This window comes from Carcharodon carcharias, chromosome 7 (assembly GCF_017639515.1).
Source record: "Carcharodon carcharias isolate sCarCar2 chromosome 7, sCarCar2.pri, whole genome shotgun sequence".
Taxonomy (NCBI): Eukaryota; Metazoa; Chordata; class Chondrichthyes; order Lamniformes; family Lamnidae; genus Carcharodon; species Carcharodon carcharias.
In genome coordinates, this window is record NC_054473.1 from 152,797,170 (window position 1) to 152,819,351 (window position 22,182).

The following is a 22,182-nucleotide window of genomic DNA, read 5'->3' on the forward strand; positions in this document are numbered from 1 at the left end:
AAAAAAAACAGAAGGTTCCTTAAATCCTTATTCTATATCAGAGGACAATACATCCAGGACTGAGCACACCCTACTTTCAGGTGTTTTATATTACACTTCTTTTTAACTAAAATGTCCTTTTACAAAACATAAACGTTAAACACAAACATCACATCTCCTCCCCCTTTAGCCAGGAACAAAATCGGTCAGGCGGTTTGCAGATTCAATTTCATCCAGGCAGAAGTGTTGGCTTAGGTATCTCAGATGTACAGGTTTGTCAGTTGAATCAAGTCAAGTTTCACCAACCGGAGCAGATGTTTCCCAGAAATCTTCCACTGACTGGAGACCCTTGGAAATTTGGTTCCTTGGATTTGGCTTCTCTAATCTGGTCAGTGTGTCTCTTCCAGATTCGACAGGAAGATTCAACATCATAGGTCAGTGGTCCTCGAAGCTTGATAATTTTCCCCAGGAGCCACAGTAATTTCGGACGCAAACAGACTGATCCAGATTAAACTCACAAGCTGGTTTGCTTGTATCATGTGACTTTTTCTGATCAAGTTGCCTTGAACAAATCTTTCCTTTCAAATCCGGACACAGCAAATCCAATCTGGTTTGCAGTAGTCTTCCAGACATCAGTTCAGCAAGTGATATGCTTGTTGTTGAATATGGAGTGTTACAATACGTCAAACAGTTCTTCAGCTTCAACTTCCAATCCAATTGCGTTCCCCCCTTCAATATGGCCATTTTTAAAGTCTGGACAAAGCGCTCCGCTTCACCATTCGAGGATGGGTGGGTAAGGCAAGATGAGAATCTGTTTGATCCCATTGTTTTTCAGGAATGTTTGAAATTCACATGATGTGAACTGTGCCATTGTCAAACACAATCTGCTCCGGCAGTCCAAAAATAGTGGAAACGTTCCGGAGAGCATCAGTGGTCTTTGCTGAAGTAGTCGATTCATGGGGATAACATGAGGCCAGTTTGTGCGGGCATCCACCACAATCAGGAACATATGTCTGAGAAATGGTGCGGCAAAGTCCACATGAAGTCTCTGCCGCATAGTGGTCAGGCCAAGCCCACAGGTGTAACGGGGCTGGTGCAGAAGAAGACTTCATTTCTTGGCATGGAAAGCAAACTGATTTTATCCAGTTGTGGCCACCATATGTGTTGACGAGCTAAAGCTTTCATTTTGATGATTCCTATGTGACTGAGGTGAAGTTCTTCTCACACTTATGTTTGGAATTTGAGTAATAACAACCCTGATTCCCTATAACAAACAACCGTCTTGCAGTCAGCTCAAATGTAGTAAGGTTTAAGGTCAGTAGTCACCTCTTGAGGTAAACACCAATCCTTCTGTGTGTACAGGTAAACTTTTGATAGCATAGCATCCCTCTACATTTAAAGTCAAATTTGATCCACTTTAACAGGTAATTTGTCTATCTGGTTCACACCAAAAGCAGTTTCTTCACTTCGGGTCGTGGAGCTAAGGTGTAACGGAAGTCTGGAAACTGCGTCCACATTTCCATGATTCTCAGTAGAGCGAAACGTAATAATTGTACTGGTAAGCAGATCAGATCATTGCCCAACTTTGTAGGTGTGCAGCGACATGTTTCAGGGTTTGTGACTGCAAGCTAAGCAACCAAGTCAAAGGCTTGTGGTCTGTAATTAGTGTGAATTTACGCCCATACAATTATCGGTGGAACTTCTTGACTCCATGGAGTAGTCCAAGAGCTTCCTTCTCAATTTGGGCATAATTTTATTCTGCCTTGGACAATGTATGCGAGGTGTATGCATTGGGCCTTTCACTGCCATCAGGAAACGTGTGGGAGGTGACAGCTCCAGCACCATATCCAGATGCACCACAAGCCAGGCTGACAGGCAACTTTTCATTGAAATGTGCCAGGACTTTAGCAGAAGTGAGCTCCTGCTTGAGTTCCTTGAAACTTTCCTGACAGGCTTGTGACCAATCCCATTTTGCATTCTTCTTCAGATTATTTAATGGTGCTGCTTTGGTAGCCAAAGGGGAAATGAACTTGCCGTAGTAATTCACAAGTCCCAAAAACAAATGAAGCTCCTTAACATTTTGGGCTGTGGTGCATTCACCACTTCCTCTACCTTTCTCGGTGAAATTGAGAAGCAGTTTCATTGATCACATGTCCCAGGTACTTCACTGAGGGCCTCGGAAACGAGCATTTAGATTTCTTACAGTGGATGCTGTATTTTTCCATTCTATGCAGGACCCTGCCTAGGTTCTGTAAATGAGTTGGGAGGTTTTTCCCGGTGATGAGCATGTCATCTCGGAAGCAGATTATACCAGGGAGGTCCTGCAGTATTTTGTCCTTGGCCTGCTGGAATAAGGCTAGTGATGATGCGATTCCAAATGGTAGTCATTTGTATTGATGTAGACCCCTGTGTGCTGATGGTTGTATGCTTTCTGGAGTCTTCACTCAGCTGCATTTGCAAAAATGCCTGTGATAGGTCAAACTTTGTGAATACCATGAAGCTATTAATGTATATGAGATTATTGGGATTTTTTTTTAACTAGAGGGTTTAGTCTGTGGGTGTGTCTTAATTGGATTACAGTCAGCTAGTTTGGGTGCTTTGATGTATACTAGTTTTGAGATGTAAGAGAGGTAGAGTGTATCTGCATTATTTTGAATACAGCATTCAAGGAGGGGAGTGAAATCTGGCACCTAGCTAGCAGAGACCAAGCAATGTTTATATCACTAATAAAATTGGTACTATGAAAGGGGTTTTATTGTTAGAAGAGGTGGAGTTCAAAGGGCTGATGATACAATGAGAATTTACATCCAGTAGATGTGCTGGGTATAACCGTTGGCAGTTTTGTGTGTGCATAGCAGAGGCAATGTAAGATCAAAGCTTGTAAGCCTACTACTTGTGTCTGCAGAAGAACCAAAGTGAAAGGAACCTCATTTTGAATTTGTAAGGTGAAAATGCTTTGCCTGGTATCTGCTTAAAGTTTCTGGGTTGCTGTTGCCTTAAGGGAGATTAGTTTGAGAATTTGTTAGAAGTTATAAAAGTAGTAATGTGTAGCCATGCGTATATATTTAACTTGTGTAAATTAATAAATGTCTCATGTATTTTGATATAAAACTTCTCAAGAACTGGTGGCCTGATTCCTGAATTTAGAGCTGCATCTCAAACATACCACTTAAAAAATAGGTTATGTCGGTTGTTTAAAGTTTCCCTCTGGGATTTTTAAATAACTCAGCTTTACTAACTGCTGGATCATAACAATTGGGGGCTTGTCCAGGATAAAAATATTTCTAATTCCTTGATTGACTTGGAATTGGTGAATCTTGCAGCTATGGGTACGAGAAGCACTTTGAATTCAAGAGTTGGTGAGGTATTTTAGAAGTGGTAAGACTGCAAAATGGCTTTGGCTAAGACTTGTCTGGGAGTATAAGATATAACTCTGATTGGGTTGGAGAAAATAACCAAAAGTAAGTTTACAGAGCTGGCAGATAAGTTAAAATTAGGGTTACCTGAGGATGCTAGGAAATCAGATATAATTAAAACTATAGCACAGCATCTACAGTTGGAAGTGAAACCTGACAATAGTGAGTCACAGCTGGAAGTAGTGAGACTTCAGTTACAAATGAAGACACTTCAATTTGAAAAAGCAATGGAGCCGATAAAACTTGAATTCAAAGCAAAGGACAGAGAAATGGCTTATAAAAGGGAATTAGAAATTGTGAAGATGGAGAAGGAGGAAAGAGAATTCCAATGAAAATGTTGGCAGTTATAAAAGAGATGCCAGGAGGTGAGGAATGACGCATCTCCAGAGTAAAACCCAGTGGGGAGATGTTTAAATTTGTACAAGCTCTCCCAAAGTTTGAGGAAAAAGATATTGAAGCATTCTTTATTTCATTTGAGAAGCTACCTAAACAGACTAAATGACCAAAGGAAAACATGGACATTATTATAGTCTAAGTTAGTCGGTAGGGCACACGACGAACATGCTTTGCTATCAGAAGAAATGTTGGTTTAATTATGATATGGTGAACAAGGCTTTGAGTATAAGATATAACTCTTTTGAGTGCATATGAGTTGGTTCCTAAAGCATACAGGCAGAAATTTAATAATGTGAGAAAACAGCCTGGGCAAACTTAATTGAGTTTGAAAGAGGAAAACAAAGTAATTTTGACCGGCAGATACAAGCGTTAAAACTAGAAACAACTTTTTGCAGCACTTAGGGAAGTAATTCTTTTGGAAGAATTTAAAGATTCAGTCTCTTCGATAGTGAGAACTCACGTGGAGGAACAGAGGGTTGATTCTGTAAGACAAGCAGCAGAGAAAGCTGATGATTATGAGTTAGTTCATAGTTCTGTTAAGGCAACAGCGCTTTTTTTCATCACCCTTTCAAATCGGAAAAGGATAAAAATTGGGAAGGTGAAAGGAAGATAGGTAGTCAGGGAAGAGGAGTAGTAGCTGCAAGTTCCTAGGAAGTTTTTTCTCAAAATAAAAAAGGTGCTGAAGGTAGAAGCTACATTCAATTCCTTTCAGAGCAGCAAACAGGTCCTCAATTTTCAGTAGCAGGCACTGATGCACTTCCAGGAAAGGATTAATGGTGATTTTATACTACATATTCTGATAGACCCATCACCCTTCACTACAGGGACTATTGGAGCTGCCCACTTTGCATAATCAACTTCTCAATTATCTGAAAGTTTTCAAGCCGTTCTTGTTACTGCTCAATTTTCTGTCGCACTGAGTAGGGAACTGAATGTGATTTGAAGAACTTTGGAGAAGCTTTGGCCTCCACAGCAAGTTTGGCTTCAATGTCTTTAATAACTCCAAGACCTTCTTTGGAGACATCAGTATGCTTGTCTAACAAGGACTGCAACATGTGGTTGCAATGCACTTTATTTATTTTGTTTTAATCCAACCAAATTTCTTTTAGCCAGTTTCTGCCCATAAGCGATGGATGATCCCCTTTCACAATAAGCAGCAACCTTGCTATTTGATTTCCATGTTTAGCTTGAGCAGACATTTTTCCAAGAATATTAACAGGCTCACTAGTGTAGGTGCTAAGCTGGAGGAGGGTTTTCTCCAATGGGCATTTCTTGAAAATTTTCTCCCATGTCTTCTCTGATGCAACAGAAGTAGATGCTCCAGTGTCAGCCTCCATTTCAACCATTGCTCCATTTAAGGCAATGTCAACTTTTAGTCCTTCGTCTAGTTTCAGATCAGACTGAATGCAATACAATTGCTCTTCTGCATTGTCGCTGTTAGTTTCACTTTGTCCCATCTGGACTCTCATTACTTCTGTATTTTGTTTCCAAGTAATGCGTCTTTTTAAACTGCCTGTTTATTTTCAAGCATAACTTGCCTGTGTTCTTTGTGATGCCCTTTTCTTGGCGGTAATGCTTTACTGTGAATAGCTTTTGATTTATGTGCACGCTGTATGTGTCTTTTTCTTCCACAGTAGCGACAATCTGCGGTTTTCCACTAATAACCTTCTGCTTTATGCCCTATTCCATTACAGCAGTAACATGTTTGATAGCCTGACTTTACTATTTTAACTTCTGCATTGCTAGAATGCACTTTCAAATCTCCAGCTTGTTTCTCTAACATTTCTTACTTTGCGCAATCTCAAACACTTTCTTCAGTGTCAACTCTTGCTCTGCTAACAATCTATACTGAATTCTTTCATTTCTTTGTCCACAAACCAAGCGATCATGCTACGCTTCTTCCAGATAACCTTTAAGGTCACAATGTTCTGCTAATTTTCTCAACTCAGCCAGGAACTGGGAAACTGACTCACTCTCTCATGTTGTTCTTTTCGGAGAAATATGAATCTTTCGGTAATAATTGCTGGTCTGGGCTCGAAGTGCTTTTTCAAAATGTTCACAAGCTCTTTAAAGCTTTTATCTGCTGGCTTTTCAGGAGCAGTGAGATTTCTCTGTTAATTGAAAATTTTAATTCCGATGACTGTAAGAAACACCTGAGGCCTGCTTTTCCTCTTCAGTCTCATTCGCAATGAGAAACTGTTCCTTTTGCTTGACATAAACTACAAAGTCCATAGTAGCTGGATCAAAAGCCTCTAAAGCCCCTCATAATGATGATTCCATCCTTGTCGCTATTTGAAGCATTTTGTCAGTTCTCAACAATTAAGAACACATACACATACAGTGCTATCTGCTTCTGAACCCCAGCTTCCTGTGTAAAAAAAAAAACACAGAAGTTTCTTTATTCCTTATTCTACACCAGAGGGACTTAGCACACCCTACAGTCAGGTTTTTTATATAACACTTTTTTTTAACTAAAATGTCCTTTTACAAAAAAAAATAGCTGTTAAGCACAAACATCACATATAGTTTTGCAACTATATATAAGTGGTGCACACCTGGCGAGCTTCACTTCATCCACAACTTTGATCTCAGCAGATGCTGCTTTCGTCTTCCTTTTAAACCATCACTGCTACATATCGGGTGCCAGTAGCACAAGCTATGCCAAGGCTGGGCACAGGAGGCATGACCAGCAGGCAGGGGTGTAAGGGAGGCAGTACTGGGGTCAGGAGGGAAGGGCCAGCAGGGAAGGGTGAAAGACTGTCCACCGGGAGCATGTTTAAGAGACTGTCTGGGGCCAGACTGCCCGGGGTATGTTAGAGAGCTCTGCATGGCAGGCATGTCTTAGTCCTGATCTTGAACAAGGGAAGGCCTCTTTGACAGTGACAGTTGTGCACAGAATTGTGTGAAGGGCACGGTCCGTCATCTGTTGCATTTAGCCCTCTGGGTTTAATGCATGCTATTAGGACACAGAGGGCGGAGTCACATTCAGGGGAGGCATTTGGTTCCAGTATGGTGTTAATTCCAGTGTCATGGGGGATAGTGGATGCTCTCATGGGGTGGGTCTCTAAAAGTAAGGGTGCAGCTGGCCTTGAGAAGGGGAGGGGTCAGATTATCGAGGGCCATGAGGATGTCAATATTGAAGGAAATAAGGGGAAGAACAGGAATATCAACATGAATTATAATGTGGTCAAGAGTAATGGGGGTGGCTTGATGGTAATAGGGAGTGGAATTAAGAGGTGGTAACTGGAGGAGACTAGGAGGAACTTGGTGGATGACAGGGAGAGGTTGGAACATACTGAATGCACTCTCAAGTCTCAGGAGAACCTTCTTCATGATTGCTTTTTTGAACTGCATCATTATTGAGCAATCATGAAAAAAATAATATGGAAGGGGTCACTTAGCGGGTGGGAGGAGTTCAGGACTCCTTTTTTGAGTCATGTAAAGGGGCACCCTATTAATTATTTGCTCAAGCTGTGGAGAACCTGGCTCAGCTGAGTACCGTTCAAGGTTCAAATGCTGATGAAGGAGCATTGCTCCATGACTAATGGGATGCATTCCCGCGAGAATCCATTAAATTTTGGAGCTGACTTTGAGTATGTGTGATTGGACCCCTGTTCCTGACAGAGGCATGAAAAAAGGAATAGAAGTGAATTCAGTGGAGGGGCATGGCTGCTGGACATCAGCTAGATGCACACTTCAAGCCTCACTAATTCCAGATAAATGGTCATGGCTGAAAAGGCATAATGCTTAGCCTTGACATAACTTGGAAGAGTTTATGTTCTCTATATAGTGTGTCTAGGCTCATAGAGGCAAGCTGACAATTGACTTACAGAGGGTTCTCACACGTGGCTGTAATAACCCTGATCAAGCTGCTACGTCAGCATGCACAGTCGTGTATGAAGAGGAGAAACAGCCACCTGTGATCCTCCAGGATGTTCTTCACCTATAAGGGGTGGCTTGGGGATGCTGTGTCTAGATGGAGGCCAGGCCAAGGGCTTTGCACTGGTCTGCTGGCTTTGAGATGGTTAAGGGAAAGAATAATTAAGTTCCCAAATTTATTTGTTGACTGATACAAAGAGGTGTGGAGAGTGCAGGCTGCAGGCAGCCCTGCCTTGGTTATTGCACTAATACGAAAAAGAAGGGCCTGTCATTGATTGACACAGGCCCAGGATAAGCAGCGGCGTGCACAGCAAGAGGGAGGAGGGCCCAAGAAGTCCAAGATATTCCCAATGAGGGACAAGTACAATAAAGACTAGTGGCCCGATCAAGGGTATATCGAAGACACTGCTCATATATGGAAATGAGCGAAAGACAATGCCGCAGGCACCTTTGCTTGTTCAGGGATATGGTAGCTCACAATTACCATCTTTTCCATGAAGAACTGATGCTGCAAACACTTGGAGGGCATCCCATGCTTGTGACTTTGAACTGCTGCACTGAGCTTTTTTGGCAGCAGATCCTTTCAGGGCTCCACTGGGCATCTTTGCAGCATCTCCCAATCGGATAAGAGAGATGACAGATGCTCGCTTTACTAGAGCTCACCAGTACTTCCAGTTCCACTTGGATACCTAAAGCCAGGCTGCTAGAGCTGTGGGATTCACAGCAATATCTGGTTTCCTGCAAATACAGGGCGCCATCAACTGCACATATGTGATCTTGAGAGCTGTCTGACACAGCCTGAGAGATTTGTCAATCGTAAAGGATTTCACTCTGAACGCCCAGCTAAATTGTGATCACAGGTGGCAAATCCTACATGTCTGTGCTAGGTACCCAGGGAGCTCTCACGACTCTTACTTCTTGATGCATTCCAGGTGCCACAGATCTTTGAAGGACCTCAGTGCATGCATCTTCCCCCAGAAGATGTGGCCCATGATACCTGTTCGCCATTCACTAGCACTGCTGAAAAGATACAGTGCTGCACATTCTGCCACCAGTTCCACAACAGTGCAGAGATGATGGGCCTCCTGAAAATGCGTTCCTGATATTTGAACAGCTCAAACAGGCTCTCCAACACTCACCACAGAGAGCGCCCAGGATCATCGTTGTTTGCTGTATCCTGCACAACATAGTGCTGCAAAGGGGGGGATGTCTTGCCTGCGGGAGACACGGAGAAGCAAGAAGTTGCCTCCAATGCGGAGGTCATTGAAAGGGATGAATCTGGCGAGGGCCAGGATGTCAACGAGCCACTTGAAGAATCCATAGCACAGGTACGATGCGGCAGACGTGCTCATGAAAATCTGAAAGCTGCAAGATTCCAGGAGGAGTAATGTGCCGACACATTCTCGCAGTTGTTTGTTTCTCTCACCTTTACTGGCTGGAAGGCCCCAGCAACTTTTTCGTCAGAGAATTTCTCTCAAAAACTCCATGCTTTCTTAGAGATTAGGAACATTTCAATACTCACTGTCTGCCTAATGTTGGGTTCATCCTTGGAATTTGTTCAACCACATTTAAATGCATAGCTTTGGCAACATATAACTGCTGTTGAACCTGAACAGCATCCCCTTCTCCCACGATCTTTACATAGAATAGTACTTTAACCCTTGCCCTCACGAGGTAAGTGTGCATGGTAGCTTATAAGCGAGTGGAACTAAAAGTTACCCAGGGATGCACTCCTGACACCCACTCAATAAGGCAGGCTGTCCACGTGGTTTATTCTTTCAGGCATAACCAGGTGGTTGGCCTAACGGGGAGCAGCAGCATGAGAGCACCATTTGTCCCATTGCCAACACTCCTCAATGCAGATTGATGAGGCATCATCTTGCTAATGCCAGCCAATTGCCATTCGCACATCATAAAACCAGAAACATCAACATCTTACTCGTGCAGTTAAGTTTCAAGGTTTGTTTGCAGTGTCCTCAGAGTGCCTCACCAGGACTATGGTTTACTAAGATACAACCGCTCGGGACCCTGCAATTGTCAGAAGCCTTAAAAGTCTCTGTCCTAGATGACCTTTGCGTTTGGGTGAGACCTTTAATACTCACTTTAGAAACATCAGCCAAGGTAGCATTGTTTCCTGCATAGACCCTGAAGAGGCCTTAGAGAATTGGTTATGCATCAGTGAGAGCATTACAGTCCTCAAGACAATACAGTGCACAAGCCATCCCTTTCTGCCATCTCTGTCCTGTGTCTCTCTCCTAAGTTACTGAAAGCCTCTGTCATGCAATGATTTCCTATTCAAGTAGAGTGCTGTACCTTTACCCAAGGACTACTGACACCTTTGCTAAGGATGTATGCAGGTCCAAATAAAATCCATTTGAGCTCAGGAAACAGCTTCAGCAAGATGAACACAGTCAAGGCTAAGGTGCCTGTTGTATCCTTACTTGCCTAGTTCAGCATCGTGTTCACTGAGAATGACAATTCACCCAAGGAAGGACATTCAGCATTAAACACACGCACTACATTTTTCTCCAAACTGTATGGAAGCCTATAGATTTTGATTGCTGCCCAAAGACAGTTTCTCACACCTGAAAAATCATACGAAATGACACTTGGGACAGACGGACCTGATTTAAGTCACCACAGCTACTTGTGCCATCCACAAACAACTGACAGTGCAACAGCAGCAGTAAATGCAATAACTTCGATGAGCACTCCTCCCGAGGCCAAAGCATGGTTACCTGTGATAATTGGCTGACAAGTGTATTGGCCAAGCAGTACAGTTATAGATGATGGGCATTGCCTGATGTTGCACATGTGCCATTATAGACTACTCACTCTGGTGACAAAGTGAAAGAACTGAAGCAATTGAAACTCCTGATGGGACTTCATTGGGGGCCAACATTCTGGATCCATAACCAACTGTGAAACTTTGAAGAAAGTAATAAAAAAAATGGAATCCATGAGACTTGGAAAAAGGGATAGATTCAACATATATTTAGAGAAGTGACAACTATATACAATGAGTGTACACCCATGCCACCAGTGTGCATTCAATACTTTTTAATTTTTCTAACCCTGCCACCATGTCTAGCCCTGACACCAGCTTAGATGGAGGCTGACTACTGTGCCCTGTTGACTGATATGACATTAGCAAGCATCAAGGACCTCCTGCTCAGAAGCAGATGCACCCTCCATGGCCTGAAATGCTGGAGTTGATGGAGTTACTGGCAGAAGGGAGGTGGAGCAGCAGGACACACTTAGAGATGGATGCCCCTGGGGTGCCTGGCTGGTGCTCCTCCTCCCTGTGGGTGCCCAATGGCCCCTCCAACCTTGAGGAGAAAAGGTACCTGAAGGGAGGTCAAGATGCCGTGTCCCCCTATTGCCTAGCCACTGCTGAAATGCACCAATGGCGAGAGCGATAGAGTGCAGATCCAAGCACAAATCCAACTTTTCTTTCCCTGTCTCTTTAGGTATCTGATTTGATATTGAATGCACCCACTCTAATTCAACTCCTCCTTTGTCACCTTTCACAGAATCACAGTGCAGAAGAGGCCCTTTGGACCATCGAGTCTGCACCGACACATGAGACATACCTGACCTACCTACTTAATCCCATTTACCAGCATTTGGCCCATAGCCTTGAATATTATGACGTGCCAAGTGCTCATCCAGGTACTTTTTAAAGGATGTGAGGCAACCCGTCTTCACCACCTTCCCAGGCAGCGCATTCCAGACTGTCACCACCCTCTGGGTAAAAAAAGTTTTTCCTCTCATTCCCCCCTAAACCTCCTGGCCCTCATCTTGAACTTATGCCCCCTTGTGACTGACCCTTCAACTAAGGTGAACAGTTGCTCCCTATCCACTCTGTCCATGCCCCTCATAATCTTGTACACCTCGATCAGGTCGCCCCTCAGTCTTCTCTGCTCCAACGAAAACAACCCAAATCTATCCAACCTCAATTCATAACTTAAATTTTTCATCCCAGGCAACATCGTGGTGAATCTCCTCTGCACCCCCTCCAGTGCAATCACATCCTTCCTATAATGTGGCGACCAGAACTGCACACAATACTCCAGCTGTGGCCTCACCAAGGTTCTATATAACTCCAACATGACCTCCCTACTTTTGTAATCTATGCCTTGATTGATAAAGGCAAGTGTCCCATATGTCTTTTTCACCACCCCACTAACATGCCCCTCCACCTTCAGAGATCTGTTGACACACACGCCAAGGTCCCTTTGTTCCTCAGAACTTCCTAGTGCCATGCCAATCATTGAATACTTCCTTGTCAAATTACTCCTTCCAAAGTGTATCATCTCTCACTTTTCAGGGTTAAATTCCATCTGCCACTTATCTGCCCATTTGACCATCCTGTCTATATCTTCCTGTAGCCCTCTGTTTATTTCTTAATTCTTTAACTCGTTGGTTAAGATGATCCCATTTGCGTACTGTTCATCAAGGACACAGATATCATGTTGCCCTCTGTGCTGTTATCAGTTTCCACTTTCAAAAATTTTTTGGACAAAGGCTTTTAAAGCCTAAACATACATACACTAACAGGCCATGCAGTGTGATGATCTGCTCCAGCAAAATCTGGCCCATTATAATTTTTAATGCTTTACTTTGAAGCTTGAACCATTCAATAAGTGATATGTATGTATACATCCTTTCTTTTACAGTAGAGGGTATATTAAAACATCATCTTGATTTGCTGACTAAGCCAATGATGTTTGAGGCTCTAAAGTTTTTCATATTTCGTGCAAAAAGACAAACTATATTTGTACTATTATACGAACAGAATTGATCTAATCATCTACTAACCTTAAATCTCTTTATAAAAGAATTAAAAACAAGTTAGTATATGGCTAATAGAACGTGTCTCCAATGAAAATATATTTTTCTTTTACTTTTTTCCCACCGACCACTAACTCCATTAGTACGTTTGGATTAAAATCTGCTAAGAAGCATATCCATGGAAAGATGCAGCACATATGTACAAGTGTCACATGGCTGCATTAAATGTTAGACCTCATGCAGACATTAAATCCAAAAGCACTATTTTATACCAATTCAGTTGCTTCGGTGTATTGCCATAATCATGTAGTTCATGTGTTTTAGAGGTATAACTTAGTTGTAGCAATGTAACTTTTAAGTTGGAGATTAAAGTGTTAAATGTAAGATAAATGGAAACACTTGTTTAAGAAACTGGTATGCATCTAATGTGTATGCAAATCAAACAAACGGCTTTGATTACAATTGAAAGGTAACTTGTGTTTATCTTACAAGGTCAGAGGTAGCAGTGTAAAACTTGGACAATCAATGAACCATCTCTGGGCTTGTAATGGAGAAGGTCTCAATAAAAGATGTATGTAGTTCCCAGATGAAAAGAAGCTAGAGGCAGTTGTACACCAAGGGATTTCATTGATAGAATTATTCATGTGAGTTACAGAATCATATTTGTGTTGAAGGTAAAAATAATTAATTTGCAATTGTTTGAACTATCTCAAAGCATGCCATGTTGTCATGGAGTTAGGGTGTGGGAATTAGAAGCTTCTTTTGTTTAATTATCTGGATTTTTTTAACAGAAGGTAGTTACAGTTTTGGTCTGGCATAAGCTGCAGCACGCGGGTCGGAGAGCAAAAGGCGATAAATGTTAGTCAGATCTGCACCTTAAGCAGAGAAAATATTAGCTTTGTCGTTCGCCATGCAGAACATGGGTGGGGCTCAAGCTCAGTTTGGAATTCGTGAGGGGGAAAGACTGGAAGATTTACTTAGTTTGAAGCTAGAGGAGGAAATCTGCAGTGGTCCTCACAGAGCCTTCTGGCAGAAAGCAATCAGCAGAGATAGTTTGGAAGGCTGCAAAAAGGCAGTTGGACATCTGTTGGCAGCCAGGACGAGGAGCTGAGAAGTCCAAAGTTGTGAGGTCTTTAAGAAAAAGTTAGGGGGTCACTTAGCCAAAAGCTTATGAAAGGATCCCATAAATATTGTACCTTGGAGAAAGCTGGAATACTGAGAAGAGTTAGTGAAATTGGAGGGCTGTGGCATACAGTACAAAAGCAACAAAGTTATGGTGAACCTTTATAAAACAATAGCTCGGCCTTAACTGGAGCATTGTGTCAAATTCTGGGCACCACAGTTTAGGAGGGATTGGAAAGGTGCATAAAGATTTACAAGAATCATTCTGTGGATTGTAGAGTAATGGGTTAATGATGATATTGATGTTGTAAGCTTGACATCAAGAGTCAGATAGCCAAGAGGCTCCAAGAGAGCAAGATGCAGAATAGATTGTGTCCTTGGGACCATGTACTTAATTAAAGTCTTGGAAGTAGTGTAAATAAACAATTTCTAGAAAAGTCACTCACAGCCTAAGTTGAACGTCGTCAAAACATGGTGGCAGCACTGAAGGCCACGGTTTAAGAAATGGAGGCCACAAATTGGTAACCCATGGGTGAAGACCTTTAAACAGATTGACTTCGCAACGACGTAGCACAACACCAAAAAGTACCTCGGTGAGGGGACAGTGAGACACTCAAGAATTGACAGCTACTGAACATCCACTACCCTTTCCAACACATCGAGGGTCCGCAGCAAGGACAACAATGGGAGTTCTGGAAGAGATAGTTTGAAAGGTACTGAACAACTTTGGGTTTACAAGGAAAAGCACAGTTAAACCAGGTCTGTACCCTTTTATATGCAATTAGCTGCTGATGTCCTGGTGCAACAAGGTGTCAAGGACACCTCGGCATTATCCTAAGAGGTTATGGGGGCCTTCAATAAGTACTTCAGTTCTAAGAAGAATCTAGTCATTATAGCAAGATTCAACCAGAGGAGCCATAGGCCAGGTGAATCCATTGATTCCTTTATTAACAATTTAAATTGATTGGTTAGTACTTGCGGTTGCAGAGCCTTAAAACACACATTGATTCAAGGCTGCAAGCTTGTCGACATGATGTCAGATTTGTTGCAGTCCAAAGAGAATTTGATCTTGGAAAAGGCTGAACAGAAGAGAGGCAGGCAGAGTTGCGACTACAAAATCGTGATGTAATTCAGGGAGACTTTGAGACTCAGGAGGGGTCACTCCAGTGTGTAGACCCAAAGTTGGGAACCCTGCCCACCAAAAAGCTGCCAAAACCACCGCAAGGGCGGTAAGAAGCCTTCCATTTATGTTGAAATGCTCCAGATGCTGTATCAACACTTAACACCACTGTGAAGACTATCCAGCAGGGGGAGCCAGATGCTTCCTCTGTAGCAAGTTCAGGCATTTTAAACAGTTTTGCAGTTCTAAATCACAATTCAAGGGAAGAAAGCTGGAACATGTTCTCAACCATTTTGAAGTCCAGGTAATAGGAGATGCACCTTTCCAACCTGATGATTTCCTAGGAGAAATCAAGGAAGCCGTTAACAGTTCTTATCTATAGAGTTGGAAGTCCAAGGATTACAGAATAGAACTTAGACTTGGCATCGGGGCAGAAACCTGTCTTATCGTACAAATTGGACTGGCTTCAGAACTGACTTAAGGAGATATAAATCCAATCATCTGACTTAAAGCTACAAGGGTCTGGAGACACTGATCTCAAAGCGAAGGGTCAATTCACTGCAACCCTTAGACATAAGATAAACAAATTAATGAAACCCTTCACACCTTTTAGAACCAGCAAATTTCTCTGCTCAGCAGGTCGGGACGTTTAAGACTTAACTCATTGACCTTCTGTAGATGACTATCAATAGAGGACAGTGAAGCAATGAAGAATTTCCAAAGTTGGTTAGAGGACTGGTCAACTACGGCAGTTGAAGTCCACTGATTATGCAGTATGTTGCTCTTTGTTGTAGAAACACCATCAGTTGGACCATAGGAGAAGATTGCAGGCTAGAAGGTGTGGAAATAGAAAGCACTGAAAAAGACGGTGACCGTCCACTAGAGGAGCTTCTAGATCTTGGTTGGCTCCTTCCTGTCAGAGTTCAAGGTCAACAAGGCAGGCAGCATCTGTGTAGAAAAGATGAGTTAATGTTTTGGGATCCCTTGTCGAAATTCCTTTGGTGGAGGCATACGGAGATGAAGGTCTTGCTCAGGACTGATCATTCAGAATCAGCAAACAAGGAACTGGAGAGGATCCTGAAAATAAGGAAATGGGTAAGAAAGGAGAGGTAGGTTAGAAGAAAGTGAAGCAAAATGAGGAGGCAGGTTATTGTCCAATTATTGAAGCCTGAAGTAATTGCGTCCTGATGGAAAGAAGAAAAGTTGTTAAAAGAGCTGGATAAAATGACGGATGATATGGAACTGAGGACCAAGACAGCTCTGAAATAGTGGATTTTTGATTATGGGTGTATGTGAAAAAGGCAGGGTGAAATTTGAACTGGAATCTAAATTCTAAGTCAGAGCTGAAGACAGATGCTGAAAAAGGATGTGGCTATGAAAGTGGATCTGAGCAAATATAAGATGAGAAGACAGAAAAGAGGTGGTAGTGAAGGTGAACCAAATAAAAGAAACCAATCATCTCAAGGAGAGAAAGAGATTTTCAGGTAGCTATTCTTAGAGGGAGGTGGCAGTGTGTTAAACAACATAAACAGAAAGCAAAAAAAATTGCAGATGTTGGAAATCTGAAACAAAAGCATAAAATCCTGAAAGGCTGAGCCGATCAGGTAGCATCTGTGGAGAAAAGACGAGTTAACATTTCAGGTTGAAATCTTTGTCAAAACTGATTATATGTTATTGTTTATGATTTTGGTACCTTAAGCGCAGTTATTTCAAATGTCTAGAAACATAGGAAGAGGTTTGTTCGCTTTGCTGTGAAATTATAACCAAATGTATAAAGAACACTTTACAACTTCATTACAACCAAAGGCAATCTTTTCCGCCATTTTTGAATTCCTACCTGATTCAGTACATTTTTAAACATTTGCTTTTTGAAAATCCTGTATGCAGTATTCTCCCAAATTTGTAATGAACCAATGGTCCCAGTTATTTTGTTAAATTCTGTTTCTTTTCTTTGTAAAACGGTGAACATTTCTTTCTCTTAGCCCTGGCACCTTTTACCTTGATCAACTCGAAATTAATCCCTCCCAATATTTTGTTACAGAAATAATCTGTTAGCACTCTTAAGCAAAGTGGTGAGGAGTTTTAGTGAAGCTCAGTTCTCTAGTTCATGAAAGTGGAGGTCAGCACTATATTACAGTAAAACAAACATTTAAAGAAACATACTGATGTTCAGGCCCTAATTGATTTACAGGTGCAGTAGCTGTGACTTTGCTACAACAAACCTGAACAGTTTGAAGTGTCATATGAGGCGCCATCCACAGGAACAGCAGGTTGTTCAGTTGCTGGAACAGTACAAGTAAGTGTTGCGAAAATCTATTTCATGATTTATATGTTTTAGAATAAAACTTCAGAAATTAAATTTTTAACTGTATAAAAGGGGGCATCTGGTTGGGAAACTAGTAAAAATAACTCTGATGTAAATGCAACTAAACAAGCCTGTTTTTTACACTTAACGTAGCCTGTGTTTGCCTTGCAAGGTCAGAGTTGATAGTGAATTAAATTGAACAATGAATGATCCAGCTCTAAGCTTGTAATGAAGCAGAGTCTGGAGAGAGGGAAATTACATCCATTAGTAATAAAAATTGTTCATATGGGTTGCAGAATCAGAGAGTTGTGTTGAAGGTAAAATAACTTGCATTTCTGTTTCAATCATCCCAAAGCATGTTACATTGCTCTAGAGATAATGATTCAAAGTGAAGCCTTGGTTAGAAGGTTCTTCTGTTTAATTCATCTGTGTGTGTTTGCTGATAGAAACAGGCAATTCAGTTTCTTTTGAGGGGGTAAAAAAGCTGGAAGGTTTGTTCCAGTTTGCAGCCTGTGGAAGATATCTACCCTGGTCCTCAAGGAGCCTTCTGAGAAAGCAGTCAGCTTGAATAGTTATCTTGCAAAGAGCTGTACAGAAGCTGAGGGATGGGACCAGGGAAAAAAATAGTCCTTGTATGTCCAAAGCCAGGACAAGCAGCTGAAGGGTCCACAGTTGTGAGGTCTTTAAAGAAAATTGGAGGATCGCTAAGCCAAAAGCTAATGAAAGAGTCCCCATGTAAGTCGTACCTCCGGGAATAGCTAGAATACTAAGGAGAATTAAAAGTAAATTCCAGAGGGCTGTGGCCTACCTTTTGGGTTGGTCCCAGGAAAAGTGAATAAACCTTCAAGATTTCATAAGATAAGGGAACTCCTGCAGGGAGTAAGAAGTAGAACTGAGTTCATAGCATAGGCCTTTATAGAAATAGTATTAAGTAAATAGTGCTTACTTTATTTAATTCTTTTTGATATACAGTGAAGTTTGTTTTTGTTTAAAAAGGTGAAATTTTGTGGTGTAGTTCAATTAGTTAATTGCTAGGTGTTCAGATTTCCTCTTTAAATATTAACAGTCCCTAACAGGATCATAACGTAGGTAAGTTCTAAAACAGTTAAGGAGTTGCAGGTAAATAAATAATTGTAATATTCTTTATGATTGAAAGTTGGACGTAAATATGAAGGCCGTCAAAACTGCAAGACTAAATTAAAGATAAATCAGTGTATAGCTTGCATGCATTCAGTCAGTTAGCATACTGTAGGCTGTTCAATTATTGAATTTCAAGGAGCTGCCCTATTGAACTATAAGGGAATGGGGAGGGGGTCAAGATTATCCAATCTTAGTATTTGTTGCCACTAACTTTTCTTTAAATCTGTCCAGACTTGATGGAATCCCAGCCGAATCTACTGCTTGTTATTTAAGAATGTTCATTTATGATGCTAGTCTACCAATACTCACACTTGCTTTTGAACTGTCATACAATGAATCAAAGGTTCAGCAAACGGTACTGCTGGTTAAGTGGAGATATGTAAAATACTATGAGGCATTTTCCTATATTCCCCCTCATCTGGAGATAAATTCAGTTTGAAACACTTAATTCTTGCCTTAATTATTTATCATTAAAACACGGGCAGAATTTTCACCCCCATATCGGGGCAAGAGTAAAGGCGGATGGACACATAAGTTCATGCCACCAGCTGCCATCCCAGTTTGCTGGCACCACCCTGGGCCATTTTCCAGGAGATGGGATCTGGGAGGGGGGCAGCCAATTCAGGTAAGTTAATGGCCCCATAAGCCTCCCCATGGTGTCGGGAATAGGCCAGCTGCATGAAGGCAGGTTCTTGAAGGCCGACCAGAAGGAGTTGGGGGTGGTGGGGTGGTAGTAAGCTCTCCAGGTAGGCTTTGAGCCTCTCCCAACAAATTTGGCCACGGGCTACCCTGTGGAGAGATTTTCCCTCCACAATGCTGGCCCGTGGAGGCATGCCTTTAGAGAGTGTATGCTTTTATGTGCAGATGCCACAATCTGGCGCAACTGAATAGTTTGAGAGTTCAATTTTGGGTGAGGTTTCTAGTAGAAGTAATAAGCAGTGGAAGATGACTAGAAAAAATGTATATGTTTGTGTGATTATGTTACTCCTTTAAAAATCAGTCACTCTGGCCCCTAAATGCTAATAGAAATTGTTGCAATATATTTACCAGCTTTAAGCAGATTCTTTTAATGCATAAAATGTTGATCTTTTTTCCTTTAGCGTCTCTGAGTAATAAGCTCTTAAAACTTCAGAATGTATTTAAATATGGTAACCAAAGAGAAACTTTAAAAGCTTTTATCATTGCATACCTATTTGATTGCATCGTATAATATAAAAGCAAAATACTGCGGATGCTGGAAGTCTGGAATTAAAAACAGAAAATGCTGGTTAAAACCATCGACCACTGTTTCAGGCCACTTCATGCTCTTGTCTAGGCCTGGAAAAATTTATCAATTTTGCCTTCAATTTCCACCCCTCTCCCACATTCACGTCCCAAATCCGACACTCCCCTTCCCTTCCTTAGCCTCTTTGCCTCCATTTTTGCTAACAAACTGTCCACCAATATTCATTACAAGCCCACTGACTTCCATAGCTATCTTGATGACAGCTCCTCACACCCTGCTTCCTGTAAAGACTCCTACTCATTCTCTCTGTTCCTTCACCTCTGATGACGCCACTTTCCAAAACGGTGCTTCTGACATGTCTTCCTTTTTACTTAACTGAGGCTCCTCCTCTACCGTGGTTGACAGCAGCCTCAACCGTGTCCGACCCATCTCCTGCGCCTCTGCCCTCACCCCTTCCCCTCCCTCCCAGAACCATGACAGGGTTCCCCTTGTCCTCATTTTTCAGCCCACCAGCCTCCATATTCAAAGGATCATCCTCTGCCAACTCCAGCATGATGCCACCCCTAAATGCATCTTCCCCTCAACCCCCTCCCCCTTTTTAAATCCAATATTTATTTATTGTTGTTTTCTTTATTTGTTCATTTTTTTATCCCCCCCCACCCAAACCCGACAGGGCCATGTATCCCTTGTTTCTATGTTGTGCTTTCACAGACCGCTGACCTTGATCTGCCATTAACACTCTCTGCTATCTTACCTTTATGCCACTATCAGCACCTACATTACTCTTTACCATTACCATTAATACTCCCTGTGTCTTGTGTCCATGACATCTTTGTGAATCTCTCCTTAGCTGTCATTTATCCCTGATCTTCTATCTTGCTCCAGCTGCTCCAACCTTCTTAAACAGTATAAAATCCATCACATTTCAACTTTAGCTCTGAGAAAGAGTCATATGGATTCAAAACATTAACTGTTTTACTGTTTTTCTCTCCACAGATGCTGCCAGACTTGCTGAGTTTTACCAGCATTTTCTGTTTTGATTACATCGTGTTATGTTTTGGGAATTCAGAGTAATCCTTAATGGATGGATCTGCAATTTAAAAATCTGAGTTGCATGATCTTTGAGAGATCTATTTTTCACTAGATTGGCTGAGCATCATGTCTAAAAACATGAAACTTAGCCAGCAACAATACATTCATTTGAATTTTAATCAAGATTGCAATTTAGATTTGTGACCCTCTTTTTAAGAATCTATTTCTATAACTATGAGACCATCAGGTTATATAGGGCTTTACTAATGTATTTACCTGGATGAAAACCAAAACATAGATCAATTTATCTGTTCTGTTTCTTAATAGGTGTTCTCTGTGTGGTTATGTATGTAGCCATCCTCCATCTTTGAAGTCCCATATGTGGAAACATGCAAGTGATCAAAATTATAATTATGAACAGGTGAATAAGGCCATAAATGAAGCCATTTCACAGAGCAGCAGGTGAGGATAAATGCATTTGATAGTGCAAGCTTTTAATAGTGCCTTTGTTGTGTGCATTTGAGTCAACTGTAGATTGCTGAACACCTTCAGATTTTGTGATTGGACAAAGCGCTGTTTGATCAACTATAATGTGAATAATTTTTAATGCTAGGTTACACTGTTTCCACAGGTAGGAATTTATATTCATGGCCGTGTAGAAGAGAAGAGGGTTGCTTGGCATGGGGATGTTTTTCTCTTTGAGAGGGGGAGGAGATGATCGGCTTTCCAAAGGCTTTGATTTTTGATCCGCAAGAGAGAGATGAGAATGTAGACTCCTAGCTCACAGGCATTCGAGTTCTATTCATTCTCATGGGGAGAGAAGGAGATAGTAAGGGGATTAGTAGGTGAGAGGAAGCTTTCTTCACTGGCTACATGATTTTGTAGATCTGAGGAGGAGAGATTTTTGATGGCCTTCATAGAAGAGTTACAGTACAGAAGGAGACCATTCAGCCCACCCTCATGCCAGCTCCCCTGAGGAGCAATTTGGCTTGTACCACTCACCTGCCCTTTCCCTGTAGTCCTGCAATTTTTTTCCCCTTCAGGATCCTGTCCAATTCCTTTTTAAAGTCACGATTAAATCTGCCTCCATTGCCGTTTCAGGCATTCCATATTGTAACCGCTCAGTGCGCAAAAAGGTTTTACTTCATGTCACCTTTGATTCTTTTACCATCACTTCAATTCTGTGTCCTCTGGTTCTTGACCCTTCTGCCAATGGGGACATTTTTCTCGATCCACTTTTTCTAGACCACATATGATTTTGAACACCCCTATCAAATCTTTTCCAAACCTTCTTTGCTGTCATGGAGAATGACATCAACTTCTGTAATCTAGCCACATACAGAAGCCTCTTATCCCTGGAACCATTCTCATAAATCTTTTCTGCACCATCTCTATGGCCTTCACATCCTTCCTAAAGTGCAGTGCCCACAATTGGACACAATACTCCAGTTGAGGCTGAAACAATGTTTTATAAAGGTTCATTATAACTTCCTTGCTTTTGTACTCTGCACCTCTATTTAAAAATCCCAAGATCTTGTATACCTTTTTAACCACTGTCTCAGCCTACCCTGCCATCTTCAGCGATTTTTGCACATATACCCCAGGTCAATCTGGTGCTGCACCCCCTTTAGAATTGTACCCTTTAGTTTATATTGCCACTCCTTGTTCTTCCTTCCAAGATCCCAATTCCCATTTTCTACACAAAGGGGAAGAAGTTTGTTGCTGGGGATTGTCTTGAATTTTGTATTAGGTAATTATTTTCTGCCAGCTGAGG

The 22,182-nt window shown here is 41.7% G+C and overlaps 1 protein-coding gene across 3 annotated transcripts in view; it reads left to right on the forward strand.

Moving 5' to 3' along the window:
* The window catches only part of znf507 (zinc finger protein 507), a 65,942-nt gene that overhangs the window by 38,944 nt on the left and 4,816 nt on the right, over positions 1 to 22,182 (forward strand). For 2 of the 3 annotated variants that reach the window (XM_041192004.1, XM_041192005.1), the window contains exons 5-6: positions 16,898 to 17,002; positions 20,736 to 20,870. In XM_041192004.1, the coding sequence (XP_041047938.1) occupies positions 16,898 to 17,002; positions 20,736 to 20,870 (240 nt within the window). Of the gene's footprint in view, positions 1 to 12,956; positions 13,292 to 16,897; positions 17,003 to 20,735; positions 20,871 to 22,182 lie in introns of those variants that run through there. The other variant, XM_041192006.1, reaches the window with a different exon arrangement.